The 16,811-nt window shown below is 51.0% G+C and overlaps 1 protein-coding gene across 1 annotated transcript in view; it reads left to right on the top strand.

Annotated features, from left to right (window-relative positions):
- ABCA13 (ATP binding cassette subfamily A member 13) overlaps window positions 1–16,811 on the top strand; it is a 369,975-nt gene that overhangs the window by 100,456 nt on the left and 252,708 nt on the right. Inside the window, 4 exon segments of the mRNA XM_040644577.1 lie at window positions 2,515–2,709; window positions 5,396–5,566; window positions 6,512–6,680; window positions 10,126–10,265. Of these exon segments, the coding sequence (XP_040500511.1) occupies window positions 2,515–2,709; window positions 5,396–5,566; window positions 6,512–6,680; window positions 10,126–10,265 (675 nt within the window).

The following is a 16,811-nucleotide window of genomic DNA, read 5'->3' on the forward strand; positions in this document are numbered from 1 at the left end:
GCTGGGGTCAGGACCCAGCTGCCCTCTGCCTTCCTCTGGAGCCCTTCTGTCTGGTCCACCGTTCCTCCTTGACAGGTCCTCATCACTTCCTCCTGCCCTCGATGCCGGCGCTTGTCCGTGCTCCTAGCTCGCCATCGTTTGAGCAGCTCTGAGCCCAGCAGGACATGGGGCAGAGAGCCCTGCCGCCCCTCTCTGCTCATGGAGGATGGAGTGTTTCCCCCTCTGCTCTCATCTCACTGACTGCTAGCACTGCTGTGACGCAGCCGACTCGCTTTCCCCGTTCCCAGTCCAGCTGCGTCGCTGGCGGTGTTTCCTGCCTGGTCATAATCAGGCGGAGAGCGGCCATCCCCTTTGATGCTCCCCTGCACCTCCACGTTGAAAACTGTCAGCTGGGCAGAGCCGAGGCCGTGCCCAAGGCATGCCGGGCTCTCGGTGCGGGGAGCTGCCCGCCCTGGATCCCAAGCACGGATGCGTAGGAAAAGCATCAACATCTTGGCCTCCCCATTTCTGCTAAGTGGCTGTATCAGCCTAAGCAAAGCCACAGGTGAGACAGGTGCATGGTCCGCTTTGACGAGGACTCCTACGTGGCATTTCCAACCCAAACAAAACACAGTGTGATGTCTGTTTCTTTATTCCCCACCTGCTTCGAACTTCCACACAGGAAAAATGGACATAGTGAGATTTAGGGAAGATAAAGAGTAGGGTTTGGAAGATGACAGAGGAGTGGATGCAGATATGCTCAGGGTCTTGCTCACAGCAGCGTGCCTGGAGCTTCTGTATGACAGGCATGGGGCCCCTGCCTTTGGTTTAAATAGGCATACACAAGTTTTTAAGACATATTTTTGCCCTGAGACAAATTCTAGGAGATGTATTGACTGTGACCTTCCCTGGGGGCCAGCAGGTGATGCTGTAGATGGCAGCTAAGACCAGGCTCCAGGACGAACATGGAGGGGCTGTCACTGGCCGGTTCTGGTCCATGCTCACTCGAAGGGGGGGCAAGTCCTCTGGAGTCGTGGGCTTGTCTGGATCCCATTTCCAAGGAAGATTTCATACAGAAGCCCACTTTATGGAACTGATCAAAGACAGGCTGCCCCAATCAAAGCAAATGTTGGATGTCCATACTCCACCCACCATGCCCCCTCTTTGCATGTACCCTCCCCTCCAAGGCAACTACCCTCCACCCCCAAGACAGCACATTCGAAAACAGTGACATCAAGGAAATCTTTCTCAAATTGTGTCTGTACCCCACACGTCCCATATGGAAAAGTGTTTTTTGGTTAATTAGGTGTGAAAATACTTAATGTATCTCTCTCCTGGATTCAAAATGTACATTAGTGTAATAGAGCGTTCTAGCCATTTGTGATGGTTAATATTATATGTCAAGTTGGTTAGGCCATGGCACCCAGGTATTTGGTCAACACCAGTCTCACTGTTGCCGTGAAGGTATTTTTTAGATGAGATTAACATTTACATCAGTGGACAATTGAGTAAAGGCCATGATGCAGGTGGGTCTCGTCTAATCAGTTGAAGGTTGTAGGAGAAAAGACCTTAGGCCCCCAGGGGAGGAGGGAATTCTGCCCCCAGAGTCCAATTGCAGCTCTTCCCTGGGTCTCCAGCCTCCTGGCCGACCCTGCGGGTTTTGGATTTGCGCCTCCATAATCACGAGAGCCAGTTCCTTAAAATATCCACAAACACGTAAACACGTAAATGCACATCTTATCGGCTCTGACTGATAAACCTGATTGATGCCATCTTCTATTTCTTAATGATTTTCCTTGGCTTTCTTTGGCATTACAGGAAAGCATCTGATGAGTTGTCCCTGCTCGCGAGGCTCCTAATAAATGAACAGTAGCTTCTGTTCGCAAAGGGTCTTGCCTGGTCTGAACGGTTCGCACCGATCAAACGCATCATGGTATACATACGGATGGGACGTGCATTTGTGAAATTTTGCTTTATGCCTCGTCCTGTTGTGAAGGTCATTAGCTGAAAGCCACACCCCAGCAGAGACGCGCCTCAGATCCCTCCCTGTGGCGCGTAATGGTTGTACTGGGTGTCCTCATCCCTCCTCTGAGAGGATGTGCTTTTTCTTTTCAAAATCTGTAACAGCTTGGAGAGCTGGTTTTCATTTTGGACGTGGAAGAGGCGGAGAATAGTTTCACACTGACAGCCGAAAAGCGAAGGTTGAGACCTCACGCTGGGGGAAGAGTCAAGGGTTGTGTGTGGGGGCTCCGCGGGGTCGAGGATAGAGGGTCCTGTCATTCTGCTCCCGTGTCATCAGAAAGGGCAGATCGCTTCAAAATTGGAGAATTATGTGCACATTTAGAAATGCTTCCATTCAGAATGTTTGGAACCTCACAGAGGTTTGGATTCCATGCATTTTAATGGGTGAATCCTCAGCCCTTTGGGAAAATGGGCTTTGGGGGGGGTCCTCACTGAGGAAGTGCTGTGCTGGGGGCTGCAGGTGCCAGCTGGAGTCACTTCTGACATCCGCCCCCCCGCCCTGGTTCGACACAGGTGCTCTCCAATGCCCTCACGGTGGCCCTGTCCGGAAGGTGCGATGCTGACGTTCTCCGCCTGCTGTTGGCCCTTCCTGAGGACCAGAAGTCTTGGTTGGCAGCGAAGGAACTGTGTGGCCTGCCCGGGCCCCAGGTGTATTCTCTGATCGTGTCCATGACTCAGAACATGAATCTGCGAAACGTCATTTACAAAGTAAGGGGGTGACCGTGGGGGTGGCCTGACTCAGGCCACATTACGTCTGCAGAGGGGCAGCTGGGGGTGGGGGGCCGGCAGGTGCAGACCCTGGCTGCCTTGGTCAATCTCCACATCTCGTGTGTGCTGACTCTGGGGTGGGCCTTGGAATTGGATGGTGCTTAGAAGACCTTCCAGGGGGTCCCTGGGGTCAGGCCTGTGGACACTTGGCACAGCATTGACGGCCGTCAGTATGGTCAGCACAGGAAGGCCCACTAGGAAAAGCCCTCCTAACCTCAGTGCCAGGTTCCCCTCCTCCTTAAGGACCCTTCCTGGGGTATATCTGGGGAAGCTGGGTTCCTTTGGCCAGGCCCGCTCCCCCTCTGAGTCAGGAGCTGCTCCCACCCCTCCTTGGCCTTGGCCTTCTCTGCCCCATCATGTCCTGGGACACACAGCCTCTGTCCTGTGAAGGTTACGTGCCCATCTCTGCCAGAGCCTGTCCAGGTAGAGGTGTGCCGATGGGAGGGAACACAGGGCAAGCTCTGGTCACTTTGGGAATGAGCTGGTTACCTGCCCCACACACTCCTGCACACAGTGGGGTGAGGGTGAGAAGGGTCTGAGAAATCCAAAGATGACAATGTGTACAGGTGAGAGTTGACAGTGGATGGTGAGCACCGCTGACCCGGGGACACCCCCGATTAACCCTCCACTGACCACCTGTGTGGACGGTGAGCACGGCTGACCTGGGGACAACCCCAATTAACCTCTACTGACCACCTGTGTGGACGGTGAGCATGGCTGACCCGGGGACACCCCCGATTAACCTCTACTGACCACCTGTGTGGACGGTGAGCACGGCTGACCGGGGGACACCCCCGATTAACCTCTGCTGACCGCCCTCCAGACTCTACTTCTTCTAGAAGTTCCTTATCTTCCGTCCTCCACTGTTCGAGTCTTATGCTTCCCAACACTTAGCTCCTACCCTTAGGGACTGGTCTTGTTCCACATTTCTCCCCAGGGGTGGATTTGCCGACATCTGGGCTAATCAGAGGTGCCACAGGTGTCATCAATCTGGCAAGGGAGCTTTGGGGTCAGGAAAAGGGGAGGCTTGCCATCCCAACCCTATTTCCTTTGTGGTCTCCCTCCAGTGGGTAAGTACTGGGTTACACACATGTGCACACATTCTGAGGACAGATACGAACTTTCAGATCACGTATCCTCTCCAAGTTCACCATGTGCCCCCTGGGACACAGATGCAGCCTGATGGCGAGCCAGGGTTTTAGCGCCGTTCTGTTACGCACACAGAAACCACCCAGGTGAAATTAGTGTTTCCACATAAGTCCTCTGTGAAGAGGCATGAGGAGGAGGTGTGGGCTGGGCTCAGTCTCCTGGCTGGAGGGAGAATGACACCACCTCTGATCACACCCACTCTGATGTGTCAGGAGCCTTCTAGGAGTGTGGCTATAGGGAAGCCGGTGGACACCGTACTCCTGGCGATGGTGGAGCGGCCCCAAACCTGCAGGGCGAGAGTATCAACTCCGGGGTCCCGGCACACCTGGCTCACTCCCAAGTCCACCCACTTTCCATTGTCCTGACGGCGAATCTGTGAAGCCTCTTGCAGAACACAGGTTGCTGTATGGATCTGTGGGTTCCTCTGTCTGTCAGCGCTGTGGTCCCAACCCAGTCATCCCCGCCACGCATGGGGGTGCGCCGGGTGCCCCTCCTGGGGTGGGGGTTCAGTGAGACAGGTGAGCAGAGAAAGACACAGAGCCCGCAGCCGTGTCTGCTGCCCGGGTGTTGACTGACCGCGGAGCGACATCATTATTTGCACAGCCCGGTAGGGAAGGCGAGAGCTGTGATCTCAGGGCCTGCGGGTCAGCCGCAGAGCCAGCGGCGAAGTGCCAGGCGCAGAACACTAATGAGCGAGAATGGGAAGTTGTGACAGTCAGGGCCTCAGCCTGAGTCCGAAAGCCTGAAAATTCAGTGCGCAAATGAACACGGAAGGAGGCGGCTCGCCGTGATTCCTCCCTTCTTGTGGAAAGAGGCAGCGTCTGCTCATTTATCGGTTTATCCAGCCAACTCGGAGCGGCAATACCGCCCATGCTGTCCTGCTCCCTGTAGCTACGTAAGCGACGGACAGGCACGCATCCCCGCCCCCGTGGAACCTACATCCCGCAACAGAGAAGACGCGAACGATAAGTGAAATACGTAGGTTTCAGAGGGCGCTGCTGTTTCTGAAGTCCTGGGTTAAATGCCCGGCCCCGTCCTTCTAACCATGAGACTCCTGGACGTCCGTGGATCTCCGAGCCCCTGTCCCCTTGTCCACAAAGTGAGCCTCAGAGCAGCCCAGAGGGATGAGGAGGGTCAATGGAAATTGTTTCCATATAAGACGTTCTATTTCAACCTCTTAAATGTCCACTTTAGGCATCCCCAACGCGAAGAGAAATATTTTGAAAATGATCTGAGTTTTTAACAACAGATTGTATCTCTCTCTGGTTTACGTTCGAACAGTGTCGGTACAATTGTGTGCCAAAGCGCTGAGCGAGACGTGCTCTAAAAAAGAGAACTTTTATACGGCACGCGAAGTCCTCTCCCTAGTTCAAGAAAGAAGAAAATCAAATAACCGGGTTTTCATTGCCTAAGCAGTCCTCATGAGAGTAAAAATTACAGCATTGGTTATTTCTCTTGTTGTGTTTTTTCCTTCGAGGCTCTGATGCCTTTGGAAGCCCACGGCGCACTCAGCTCCCTGTTGGATGTGGTCTCCAGGCTCAGCCACCTGCTTGCCAAAGCCGGCCATGTTCTGGAATACCTCCCCGAATTTCTCCACGCATATAAAATCACTGCCTTGCTAGACATGCCCGACTTTCAACAGGTGTGTGTTTGCTTTTGGCCCCTGGGGAAGAATTCAGATTTGCTGTGTCTTTGTATTTGCTGCTTTTACTTGTCTATCTCTTTCTTCCAACATCTAAAGTCCGCGTGCGGGAACAGAATATAGAAACAGGAGTACTTTCTGTGGCTTTGGCGGTAACAACATGGCAGTAAGGCCAGGCGTCTCCCTAAGAACTGGGGGACGGAGACTTCTTTGAGCCACATGCACCCACGTGGTGGGTGGGGATAGCTCACACATCGTCTGTGAGGTCAGAGATCACTAAACCGAGTATTAGCACAGATGAGATCCCAAGGGCCTGTTTAACTTCATTCCAGGAGTAAATTGCCTTCAAAAACCTTCCGATGTTTATTTACATATAAATAATTGGTTTACAAATTACAGATTATTTGCTGCACCTACAAACACAAACTTGAATGCAGTCAGCGGTGTGATGCTAGCTTTTGCTTGGACGCCGTCTGCCGGGATGGGCCGCGTGGGGAGAGCAGATGCGCGGGGAACACGCAGAGGACCAGGTGTAGGGTGGGGGGCAGACGGCAAGGTGCTTAGCGGCCTCGGGCGGGACAGCGCGCTGCTCACGAGCTGATGCACGATGCAGACAGCTGTCAAGGATCTGGGTAACTTGGCGGTAGAGACACACATGAAGACCATTAATTAGTCGGAGTGAATGATTATTTTATGGATCGATCACTTATCACCGGACGAGGATTTGCTGCTATGCGTGTCTCCGTGCGTGTGACATTTGTCTGCGTAATGGGTTTATAGGCCAGGAAAATTACCACGTGACCTGCAGAGTGTGTCAAGGTCAGACACGTGCACAGTAGAGATTGCGTGCTCGGACCTGTCGAACATCTTGTGTGTTGAGTTGGGAGAGTGGGCTCCCTTTCAGAAGTCTCGGTCACTTGTTGAAATGCCATTTATTTTCCTCGTGTTCAGCATGGCCAGGCCAGAAGTTCAGCCTTCGGTTCTTTCCAGTTCGTGATGAAGAAGTTTTGCAAGGAGCAAGCGTCGTTCTTCAGTGGCTCTAACTCATTCATTAACTTGCCCAGAATTAACGAGCTCCTGGGAGAGGACAAAGAAAAATTCAACATTCCTGAAAGTTCAAGTAAGACGACAGTAATTTGCATTCGTTGAGATTGGTTTGCGTCTTGGCTGTTAACCCTGCTCTGTATGGAATATTCTGTGTGAAGGTGGGCGCACGCCGGCAAAGAATTGTCTCCGGCCTCTTAGCTTTACCCTTCGCTTTCGCTAAGGCTGCCTCACGCTGCCCCGGATGTGGCTTTGGAAGCCCCCGGGCCCGTGCGCACGGGCTCATCCTCTCCCTGCGTTGTCGGGGAAATGATACCAGTCTTCTTTCCATGTCGTGGATGAGACCGTCATGATCAGAGAGGAAATCACGTGGCCAAAGAGGCATAGGTTGTTCGGGGGAGGGGGATGCTGACCTGTCCAAGCCCCAAACCCTTACCAGCATGTTCTGTCTGCCTTTGTAATTAGAATGTGTCCACCCAAAGTGGGGCCAGGAAGTCGCTTATCAATCCACGGTCCTTTGCCACTAAGTTTCGTAGAAGGCAGATTTGGAGGAGGCCACATAACTTTCTCCTTGTTGCAGGACATAGCGGGTTTGCACGGGCCAACATGGTGGTGCTCGTCTCTGCGCCCAGACCCCTCACAGGTTAGCCAGGGGTCCCAAACGGACTGGGCTTCAGGGGCGTCCAACTCTGAGGCTTCCAGTCTTTGTACCTGATTGCTCAGCCGGCATCATCTTCTTTTTGATGAATTCCAACTCAGCTGACTGGGGACCTTATTTATATTTTCAGAATTCCTTCACTGTGCCTGTGTAACCTACCCAGGGGCACAGCGTCTGTCATTATTCACGGGTTCTGTCTGCAAGTCAAGGTGTGGAGTCCATCCAGGGGCCCTATTAGCATTCTGCCTACCACCTGCCCCCCAAATATATATAGATATATATATGTATATGTGTATATGTGTATTTATTTATGTATATATGTGTATATGTGTTTATATAGGGGATATATTATAAGTTACAAATTATATATTTTTATATATTTATTTAATATAAAAATACATATTTCAATTTGTGTTTACATACGGTGTGCCCGGGATGGACCGAGTGTGGGTGGGACGGGGGGAAGAGGAGGAGAGTGGCAGTTTGTAGAGCTGGACACGTAGGATGTGGACCCGCATAGCAACGACCTCCCAGAGACAGTGTGTCAGTGTGCACATCAGCTAATGGATGCTTTGCACTGCTGCCAGGTATAACATGATTTGGCAATATAAACACATGTTAATGTTATTAATATTTGGTAATTTTTGTTGTCTACTTCTCTAATTCTCATTTCTTCTTTTTCTCTTGCATTTGGGTTTCTTGAGGATTTTTAATTTGCTCGTCAAATCTAATCATCCAGTCATCCATCCATTCCTCCACACATCCATTGATCCATCCATCCATCCTTCTGTCCATCCATCCACCCATCTATCCCTTCCCACCCATCCATCCCTCCACTCATCCATTGATTCATCCATTCATCTGTCCATCCATCCACCCATTCATTGATCCATCCATCTTTCCATCCATCCATCCATCCATCCATCCATCCATCCATCCATCCCTCCACCCATCCATTGATTCATTCATTTATCTGTCCATCCATCCATCCACCCATCCATTGATCCATCCACTCACCCAGCCAGCCATTCAACTATCCATCCCCACCCACCCATCAATACCTCCACCCATCCATTGATTCATCTATTCATCTGTCCATCCATCCATCCACCCATCCATAGATCCATTCATCCATCCACCCACTCATCCCTCCCTCCCTTCCTCCCTCCCTCCCTCCATTGATCCATCCATCCTTCTATCCATCCATCCATCCTTCACCCATCCATCCACCCGTTCAACCATTCATCCACCCAGTTATTCAGCTACCATGGAGGATCAGTCTTTCTTGGTCCTTTCGTACATTGTATTTCAAATGATTGTCACACTAACCATAGACAATATTGGTACCCTCCTTTTCCACATGACATACTGAAAGCTCAGAGAAGGTTGAGTAACTTACCCAAGTTCACACAGCTCTCAAGTGGCAGATGTCAGGATTCCTGGTTTCAGATTTCTTGTTCTGTACATACATATGGTTATGTCTTTTCTGAAATGGAAATCGTTACTGTTTAAATTGTGCTTATAATTTAAAGTGTAACTTTAAAAAATATCAGTAAGAGCAATCTTTATAAGTGATGGTTTAAAAATTTATGTAGTCATGCTCTTAATTCACATCTCAGGGGATTCTTTCTATCAATTTTATTATACTTGTTGAATAAAAAGAACTGGTTTTTCTTTTTAAACGGAGAATTTGGGAAGATGAAATTAATAGTGGAAATAATCACAATAGCACTATTCATACCTTGGGTGTCAGGAATCATGGTATCAAAACTAAGATATTTCCATTTTAAATGTCCACTTCAGGGGCACCTGGGTGGTGCAGTCGTTAAGCGTCTGCCTTCGGCTCAGGGCGTGACCCCGGCATTCTGGGATCGAGCCCCTCATCAGGCTCCTCCGCTGGGAGCCTGCTTCTTCCTCTCCCACTCCCCCTGCTTGTGTTCCCTCTCTCGCTGGCTATCTCTCTCTGTCAAATAAATAAAATTAAAAAAAAAATAAATAAAATAAATGTCCACTTCAGGGGTAAAAGAACAAGCTGAAGTATTCATCACCCACTTAAAACCTTATAACATTTTGGGGCACCTGGGTGGCTCAGTTGGTTGAGTGTCTGACTCTTGATCTCAGCTCAGGTCTTGATCTCGGGGTCGTGAGTTCAATCCCTGTGTTGGGCTCCATGCTTGGCATGGGGCTACTTAAAAAAAAAAAACCCTCCAAAACCAAAGACAAATTGTACAGTATTTGGTTACTAATCCTTATGGTGGTAGAGGCTCTATCTTCATTAGGTATCTATTCAGTTAGGTCAGTCGAGTAAACCTTTGGTTGAAACCAATTAGCACACAGCAATGTTGAAAGCCAACTTGAGGGATCAAGTGTTTGAGTGAAAACAAGGCGATTTAATATCTCAAAAGCAGTAAGGTCAACACCGCTGTGTAGGTGTAGGGAAGAAAATTCAGTAGCAATATATAAAGCTAATTTCATGGGAAAACCTAATTCTGTTCCCGTTCCTGTGAGTGTCGATGATTTTCTACATTAAAGATCAGATGCATTTCTTTCTATTACCATCTGCAGGTGTCTTTGTCATCAGTCAGTGCCCTTATTGATGACTTAGTTTGAATATGTGAAGGTCATGCTTTCCTTTCTTTCCAATTACCAAAATGAACATGGTGTCTCGAAATTTCTTATGAGGCGAGAGCCACTAAGGATAGCAGCAAGAAAAATTATTCTTGAATTTACTGCCCAAATTCAGTCGTGGCATGAAAAATGGCTCTGCACTGCCCATTGGAAAACAAGGCATCATGGATACGTAGAGGAGTGTCGCTCTTAGCCTGTATTGCGAGTAACTTTTTTTTCCTTCTGATTCTGACAGCACCGTTTTGCTTGAACCTCTATCAAGAAATTCTACAGTCTCCAAATGGTGCTTTGGTGTGGTCCTTCCTAAAACCTATATTACATGGAAAAATACTGTACACACCAAATACTCCAGAGATTCATGAGGTCATTCAGAAGGTAAGTCTGGGGGCACCTGGGTGGCACAGTTGGCTAAGCGTCTGACTTGGTTTCTACTCAGGTCATGATCTCAGGGTTGTGAGATCGACCCCGCGTCGGGCTCCGCGCTCAGCGGGGTGCTTGCTTGAGGTTCTTTCTCCCTCTCTCTCTCTAAAATAAATTTTAAAAATCTTAAAAAAAAAAAAAGTAAGTCCGAATGAATGAGATCTTATCGACCAAACAAGCACAGTATCAGGCAGAGATCTTTAGACACATAACGTTCTACGGATTGGAATGCATAACGTTTTCGTGTGTGGATGATGCTTCATCTTGGCCTCTTTCTGGCTCTTGTTGTTGCCCGGGTCACTGTCCTAGAGGACATGTTAGGGCAAGAGGGAGTATTCGGAGCAGCCCGTGCAGTGGGGACAATTAGACAGAGGGGCGGGCTGTTCCCTGTGGTTCCAGGAGAACGTAGAGGACAAAAGCTAGTCGGTTTTGCTTGGTGCATCTGGCGGTTAAGGGTGAGTCAGACCCGATATGTTTGTAGTCGTGGCCTGGGCCTGGTGAGTGATGTTCCCAGTTCGATTCTGAGGCTTTGTCAGCTTGACCCTGTGGAAGAGGAGCTCAGGTGGAGGTGAAATCAGCTTCCCTGGGAACGATTCAGACATCACGGGGTTCTGCTTGTGTTTCCTTCCGGACCTTAGGAAACGTGCTGCCCCCATGCACCATCAGACTTGTGCTTATTCAAACTCGTGCTTTGTTTTGAAAGGATGGTATTGTGTTTTGTTTTTGTATCTGGTGGTGACTTGTAAGGAAGCCTGCAGGCACCTTGTGGGGACTTCCCAGAGGACAGACAGGCGGACGATCTGATCGACTGTCCCACCCAGAGGAGGAGACACCAAGTTCTCCCTTTCAAGCTTCAAATAAAACTAACTTGAAAAATGGAAAAGTTAGCGTTGGCGTGTGGTGACGTGAGCAGTGGCGTTAGTTTTGGTCCAGCTGGCTTTTGCACACGCCCGGGGTCGTCCTGCGGGGCCGCAGCAGAGGGCAACCCACGGCTCCATTCCCCCGTGACAGCTCAGGGACTGCACGAACCCCCTGTGTTCTGCATGTCGTCAGTAACTTCTGTTTTCGTCTTGAAAATATTATTTTGCAGTATTTACTGCAGTTCTCACTCTCACAGTGAAATATTACTGTAGATAAACACCAGGAGTTAGTCTCTCCAGAGAGACACTTCTCCCAGGCCTGGGGCAAATGCCCGAGTTATTCTAGATTCCCTTCCTGGTTAAGCTTTCAAGGGCTGGGGGCCTTTTAAGAATTTCATAGAAAATGACTCTCTATCACAGCTCTCTTGTAAATTTCAATTTTTATTTTATTTTATTTTTTTAAAGGATTTTATTTATTTATTTGACAGAGAGAGCATAAGTGGGGGGAGCAGCAGGCAGAGGGAGAAGCTGACTCCCCGCTGAGCAGGGAGCCCGATGCAGGACTCTATTCCAGGACCTGAGATCATGCCCTGAGCCGAAGGCAGATGCCTAACTGGCTGAGCCACCCAGGGTCCCCATAAATTTTAATTTTTAAAAATAAGGGGGGTCTGGCTCAGTTAAAAGAGCATGTGACCCTTGATCTGAGGATTCTGAGTTCAAGCCCCATGCCAGGTGTCGAGATTACTTAAATAAGTAAAACTTAAAAAAAAAGAAAAAACTTGAAGGAATTTCTCTCTCTCTCTCTCTTTTTTTTTTAATTATAATAATATTTTTTATTATATTATGTAGGAATTTTTCTCTTGGAAAAAAAATGAAAAAATAAGCCCTGAGTTTCTAATTTGATTAGATATTATCCGTTAGTGTTATTAATAATAGACACACTACAGTGTTACATCTCGTGCTATGTTCTGTGATAGAACAGTTAGTATGATCACCTCTGTTTCTGGCGAGCCCACCCTGCAGTGGGGAAGAGAAGACAGACAAAGGAATCATTTAGATGTACTATGAGGGATTCGTTCAGTGTGAGAGGTTAGCGGCTTTTCCTGGACTTAGAGGCGTGTGGAGGGCAGGATGTGTGGGCCTCCCTCGGCTGGGGGAGGCTATAGGTTGCCCAGGACGGAGGTGTGGGGAGGGATTGAGCCCCATGCATTCTGAGAATGATGAAGATTCTAGAAAACCAGAGATTTCCCTGATTTTGTCTCATCCCATGTCAGATCTCAGGCACTCACAGGAACTGGTGTCTTTTTCCCTCATTCCATGTGGTTCACGACTTGGCTTGTGGGTATCCTGGTTTTGTACCGTTAAGACTAACTTTATTTTGGTGGTTGGCTGCGGCTACTTAGTTCTAGGAAAGTTGGATCCAGACATTAGACCCTTGGTCTAAAGTCCCACGTGGCTGGGAGACCCCGGAAGCTTTGCCACCTGGGTTAAGTGACACAACATCATCTGTACGGTGCGGGGCTGGGTGTCGCAAATTACTCAGCACTCAGTCTCATTCTCTGCGTTCCTTTCTATTAGCTGGAACCACTTAAAGTGGCCACATGTGTAGGAAAAATGTAATTTCACGGGGCTCAACCTCTGGCCCCGAGGACATCATTGAGAAACGCGGTGGTGGTAAGAAGAGGCTTGCACATCTGTCCCGACCATGGGCGTGACCTTGGGCTTATCGCTCTCCCGTAGAGAGTGCTTCCTCGATCAGCAGAAGGAGGCATGAGGGAGATCTAGGATTTCATGTGGGAGATCTCTCTTCATGGGGATACACCGCTGTCCCTGGGGCCCTTCCCGTGCCCTGGCCTTCCTGGGCTTCCCAGGGGATGCTCCCCTTCCACCGAGCACTTCCTGGACCCCAACAAAACAATGGCTACAATTTCTAGGGAGCACCCAGCTCGTACTTGAAGGGCATTTAGGCGGGAATCCATGGTCTTTCCGCGTTATTATTCGAGAGGTCCCAATCCATCAGTATGCTCTTTTAATTTTGTGGGTTGGAATTGTGTTTGGTCTTGGCCCCAGGCTGATGCCAAATTAAAGAACAGTGTGGAGACAGCACATGAGCGTTAGGAGAGGTCAGGAAAAAAAAAGCATAACTACAAGAATTAGAGCGGATTTCTAGGAATCAGCGGCATGCCAGGAATGGCATCAGAAGCGAAGCGCCACACCCCGAAACCTTGCCTGTCCCCCAGCAACGTTGTCTGACTGCTTGTGCTCGGTTTCCTTTTGTCGGACGAGCTATGAAGAGCTATCTCGCAGTGCGTACAGTCTGGAGGATTGGAAAAAGGATACATATCAGAAATGATATTTAGAAAAGAGACAACTAACGGAGGCCTGGGTCTTCTCTACAAATGTGATCTCTGAAGGACACTCAGCCATTGTTCGTGGGGGCCCTGGGGAGGGCAAGGCAGGGGTGGCGTGGGGCCAGGGATTCTCAGCTGCGGTGGGGCCTGGCGATGTTGTCCCCAGAGGACCGGGGGCAATGTCTGGAGGCATGACTGTTGTCACAACCAGGGGGGGGGGGGGGGGGCTACTGGCATCCAGTGGGTGGAGGCCGGGATGCTGCTAAGCTCCCCAAAATGCACAGGACAGCCCTCCCTGTGCTGGGGGAGGTGCAGAATGTCATGGATGCTAAGACGGAGCAATGTATCTAGAGGGGGTGGGAGCCCAAGGGGCAAGAGGGACCGAGGAGGGGCAGCCTATCCAGCACCTGGTGATGGTGCCAAGTGTGGAGGGGCTGTGGGCCAAGGACAGGCCGAGAGCAGAGGGCACTTGGCCTTCACTGCCTGTGTCTCAGAACCGTGGTGGCCCGAGCAGAGGGATCAGGCGTGGGGGCAGGCCTGATTTAGCCTCTCCCAGCGTGGGGGGAAGGAAGCCAGACTTGCCTGATGTCTGTGTCCTGAGCCGAGGTTGGTGACCTGTCATGTACCTGCTCCCGCGAGGGGGAGGGGGCCTTGGCCGCAGCTGGACGGCCTGGGCCGAGTGTCCGAGAGCAGCCGAGAGAAGTGTGCTGTATCGATGGCTGTCCCCACAGTGTCTAGGGGAGTGCTAGGAACACAGGGCAAATGGGTGTTGCATGGATCAAAGCATGGTGATTATACGACTCTGCACCAAGCTCTCTGCCCTCCGCGTGTCCAGGGGGTGCCCCGTCCATCATGGTGGCACTCGTGCTCGGGCCCCGATCTGCCGCCGTCTTGCCTGAGTTAGCAGGGGTGAGCGTGGTCAGGGAGTGTGCCCTGCTGCAGTCATCACTGTCCCTTATCCACACTTGGCCGGGCCCCTGCTAGGACCATCTCATTTACCTCAAACAACCATTGGAGGGAGGTACTAGTTATCCCCATTATACAGGCAGGAAAAGAAAGGCTCGGAGCGGAGTGGAGACAGCTGGTAAGAGGTGGAGCTGGAAATCTGTCACTTTGCAGTCTGTGATATGCTGCCTGTCCTCGCTAGCAAATACCCAGACTGTGTTAAACAGCAGAGATTGATTCTCTCCCGGTCCTGGAGGCTGGAGGTCCACGATCACAGTGTGGGCAGGGTCAGTTCTTCCCGAGGCCTCTCCTGGCCGTGCAGACGGCCGTGTTCTCTCCGTGTCTTCACATGGTCGTCCTGCCGTGCGTGTCTGCGTTCTGATGCCCTCTTCTGATAAGGACCCCGCTCATTAGGGCCCAACCTGTGACTCCATGTTACCTTTATCACCCGTCTCAAGATCTCCACAGTCGCAAATTCTGAGCTCCTAGGGATTATGGATTTTGGGAGGACACAGTCCCACAGGGAACGTTGCCACTTTCTTTTACCACTTGAACATGGAAATGTGTGGGGCCATCGAGGACCCTCACAAACTCTGTCCTTTGGGTTGCACGGCTGATTCTAGAATCGCAGGAAGATGGGGGCCCAGGGGGGGCTGGTTTGCTAATGACTGCATGGACACGGGACTGGATTCTGCAAAACAGGCCGGAGAGCCCCAGAGAGCAGCCACAGGACCACTCCTCTGCATCACCTGGCCCTTGGCTCCCACAGGAGCTCTCTCTTGACCCTCGTGGCCCGTGAACTCGCTCCCCAGGGCAGGGTCCCACCTGACTTGTTGGTGTCGCCTGCAGAGCCTGGCACAGCGCGCTGGCGAGACTAGGAGGTCTGCATTGAAGTTTGCGGGTCTCCCTTTTCAGGGCCCCTTGGAGGGGAAGATACGGTTCAAAGTGATTTCGTAATTAAAATGCTTTCCCTAAACTTCGGAGCTAGTGCTGTTCTACTTCCCTGGGCTCCCTGGAGACCTCCTCTGTCAGGGGACCAAGAACGTCTCTTTGATTGTGGCAGGAGTTTGCTCTGAAGTGGCTGAAACAGACACGAGGCATGTGTATCCGGTGGATCCCGCTCATTTGCGCCTGAGCAAGTTTCTGGAGACCAAGGGCAGCCTGCAGCTGCTCACGTGGCCGGCGTGGCTGGCGTGGCTGCTGGCCGCTCTGGGACGGAGATCCTCACCCAGCAGTGCAGTGTCCCAGGGGTGTGGGCACTCTCCATGGCAGGGCTCCGGGAGCCCGAGAGGGGCAGCCGGCCCACCTGCTGACTGTGGCCACTCTGTGGTCCTCGTGGGGATCCCCGCCTCAGACACAGTGTGAGAGCCTTGGCGCCCTGCCTCAACCTCCCCAAAGCCCTGGGGTCAGCTCCTGTGGCTTCTCGCCTCTGTCGGCTCTGCAAGCCTCTAGTTTTTCTTTTGTTAAATATCAGGCTGGTGTTAAAGCTCGTTTCCGGTGCTTGAAGTGATCTTGACATAAGAAATTGCATTATCTTTTCTTCTTAGTGTTTTTTTCCACGGCGTGTGTGCTTTTGCTGTTTTCTGAGCACGGTGTCCATCTGGTTATTTTGCAATGTGTCAGTCAGGGTCCAATCAGAAGGAACAGCAAGGAAGGTTTCATAGGAAAAATTATGACTGCAACAAGACCTTAGAGTACCCGGGGGGTGCTTAAGGGTGTGAAGGGATCTCTGAACAATGCAGCATCAGCAGCCCCGAGCCTGGGCCTGGTGGGGGCACCGAGGGAAAGCAGGGACCACGCTAGAAATGGCCTCCCCACCAGCATCGGGGTCCAGACCCCACTGGGAGGAGCACAGCTGTGGCCAGCTTGACGCAGAGGTCCCCGGAGACCCACTGGTGGTGCCTGGATCGGCACTCTGGGTGCAGGGAAAGCCTTCCGTGGGGCCACTCTGCAAAGCTGGACCAAGGCCCGCCGCCCAGGGAGGTCATGGTGGGCATGCACCACCCCTGGGAGGGGCGGGTTCGCAAACATCTGCGTGGAGGAAGGAGGGGTCCCGGGACATTAGTTGCTGTCATCCGGGCACTGAGGGGCGTTCCACTAGCTGGAGGCTCTCCTGTGTCTCATGCCTTCCAGGGGAACGGGCCGTGGTCCGACTCATACCCTCGTTGAGATTTTCTGCTCTGCAGTTTTTTTGAGACAGTTCATAGTAACTTGTTGAAGCATTGGCCGGCTGCTTAAACCAGATCATTCCAACCTCTGATTTATCTCAATATGGGCATCAGTTAATTGTCCTTCTTAATCATGGTGGGATTTTCTTGGTTCTTTGTGGGGTGAGTGATTTTCTT

The sequence above is a fragment of the Ursus maritimus genome, unplaced genomic scaffold, assembly GCF_017311325.1.
Source record: "Ursus maritimus isolate PB19 unplaced genomic scaffold, ASM1731132v1 scaffold_3, whole genome shotgun sequence".
NCBI lineage: Eukaryota > Metazoa > Chordata > Mammalia > Carnivora > Ursidae > Ursus > Ursus maritimus.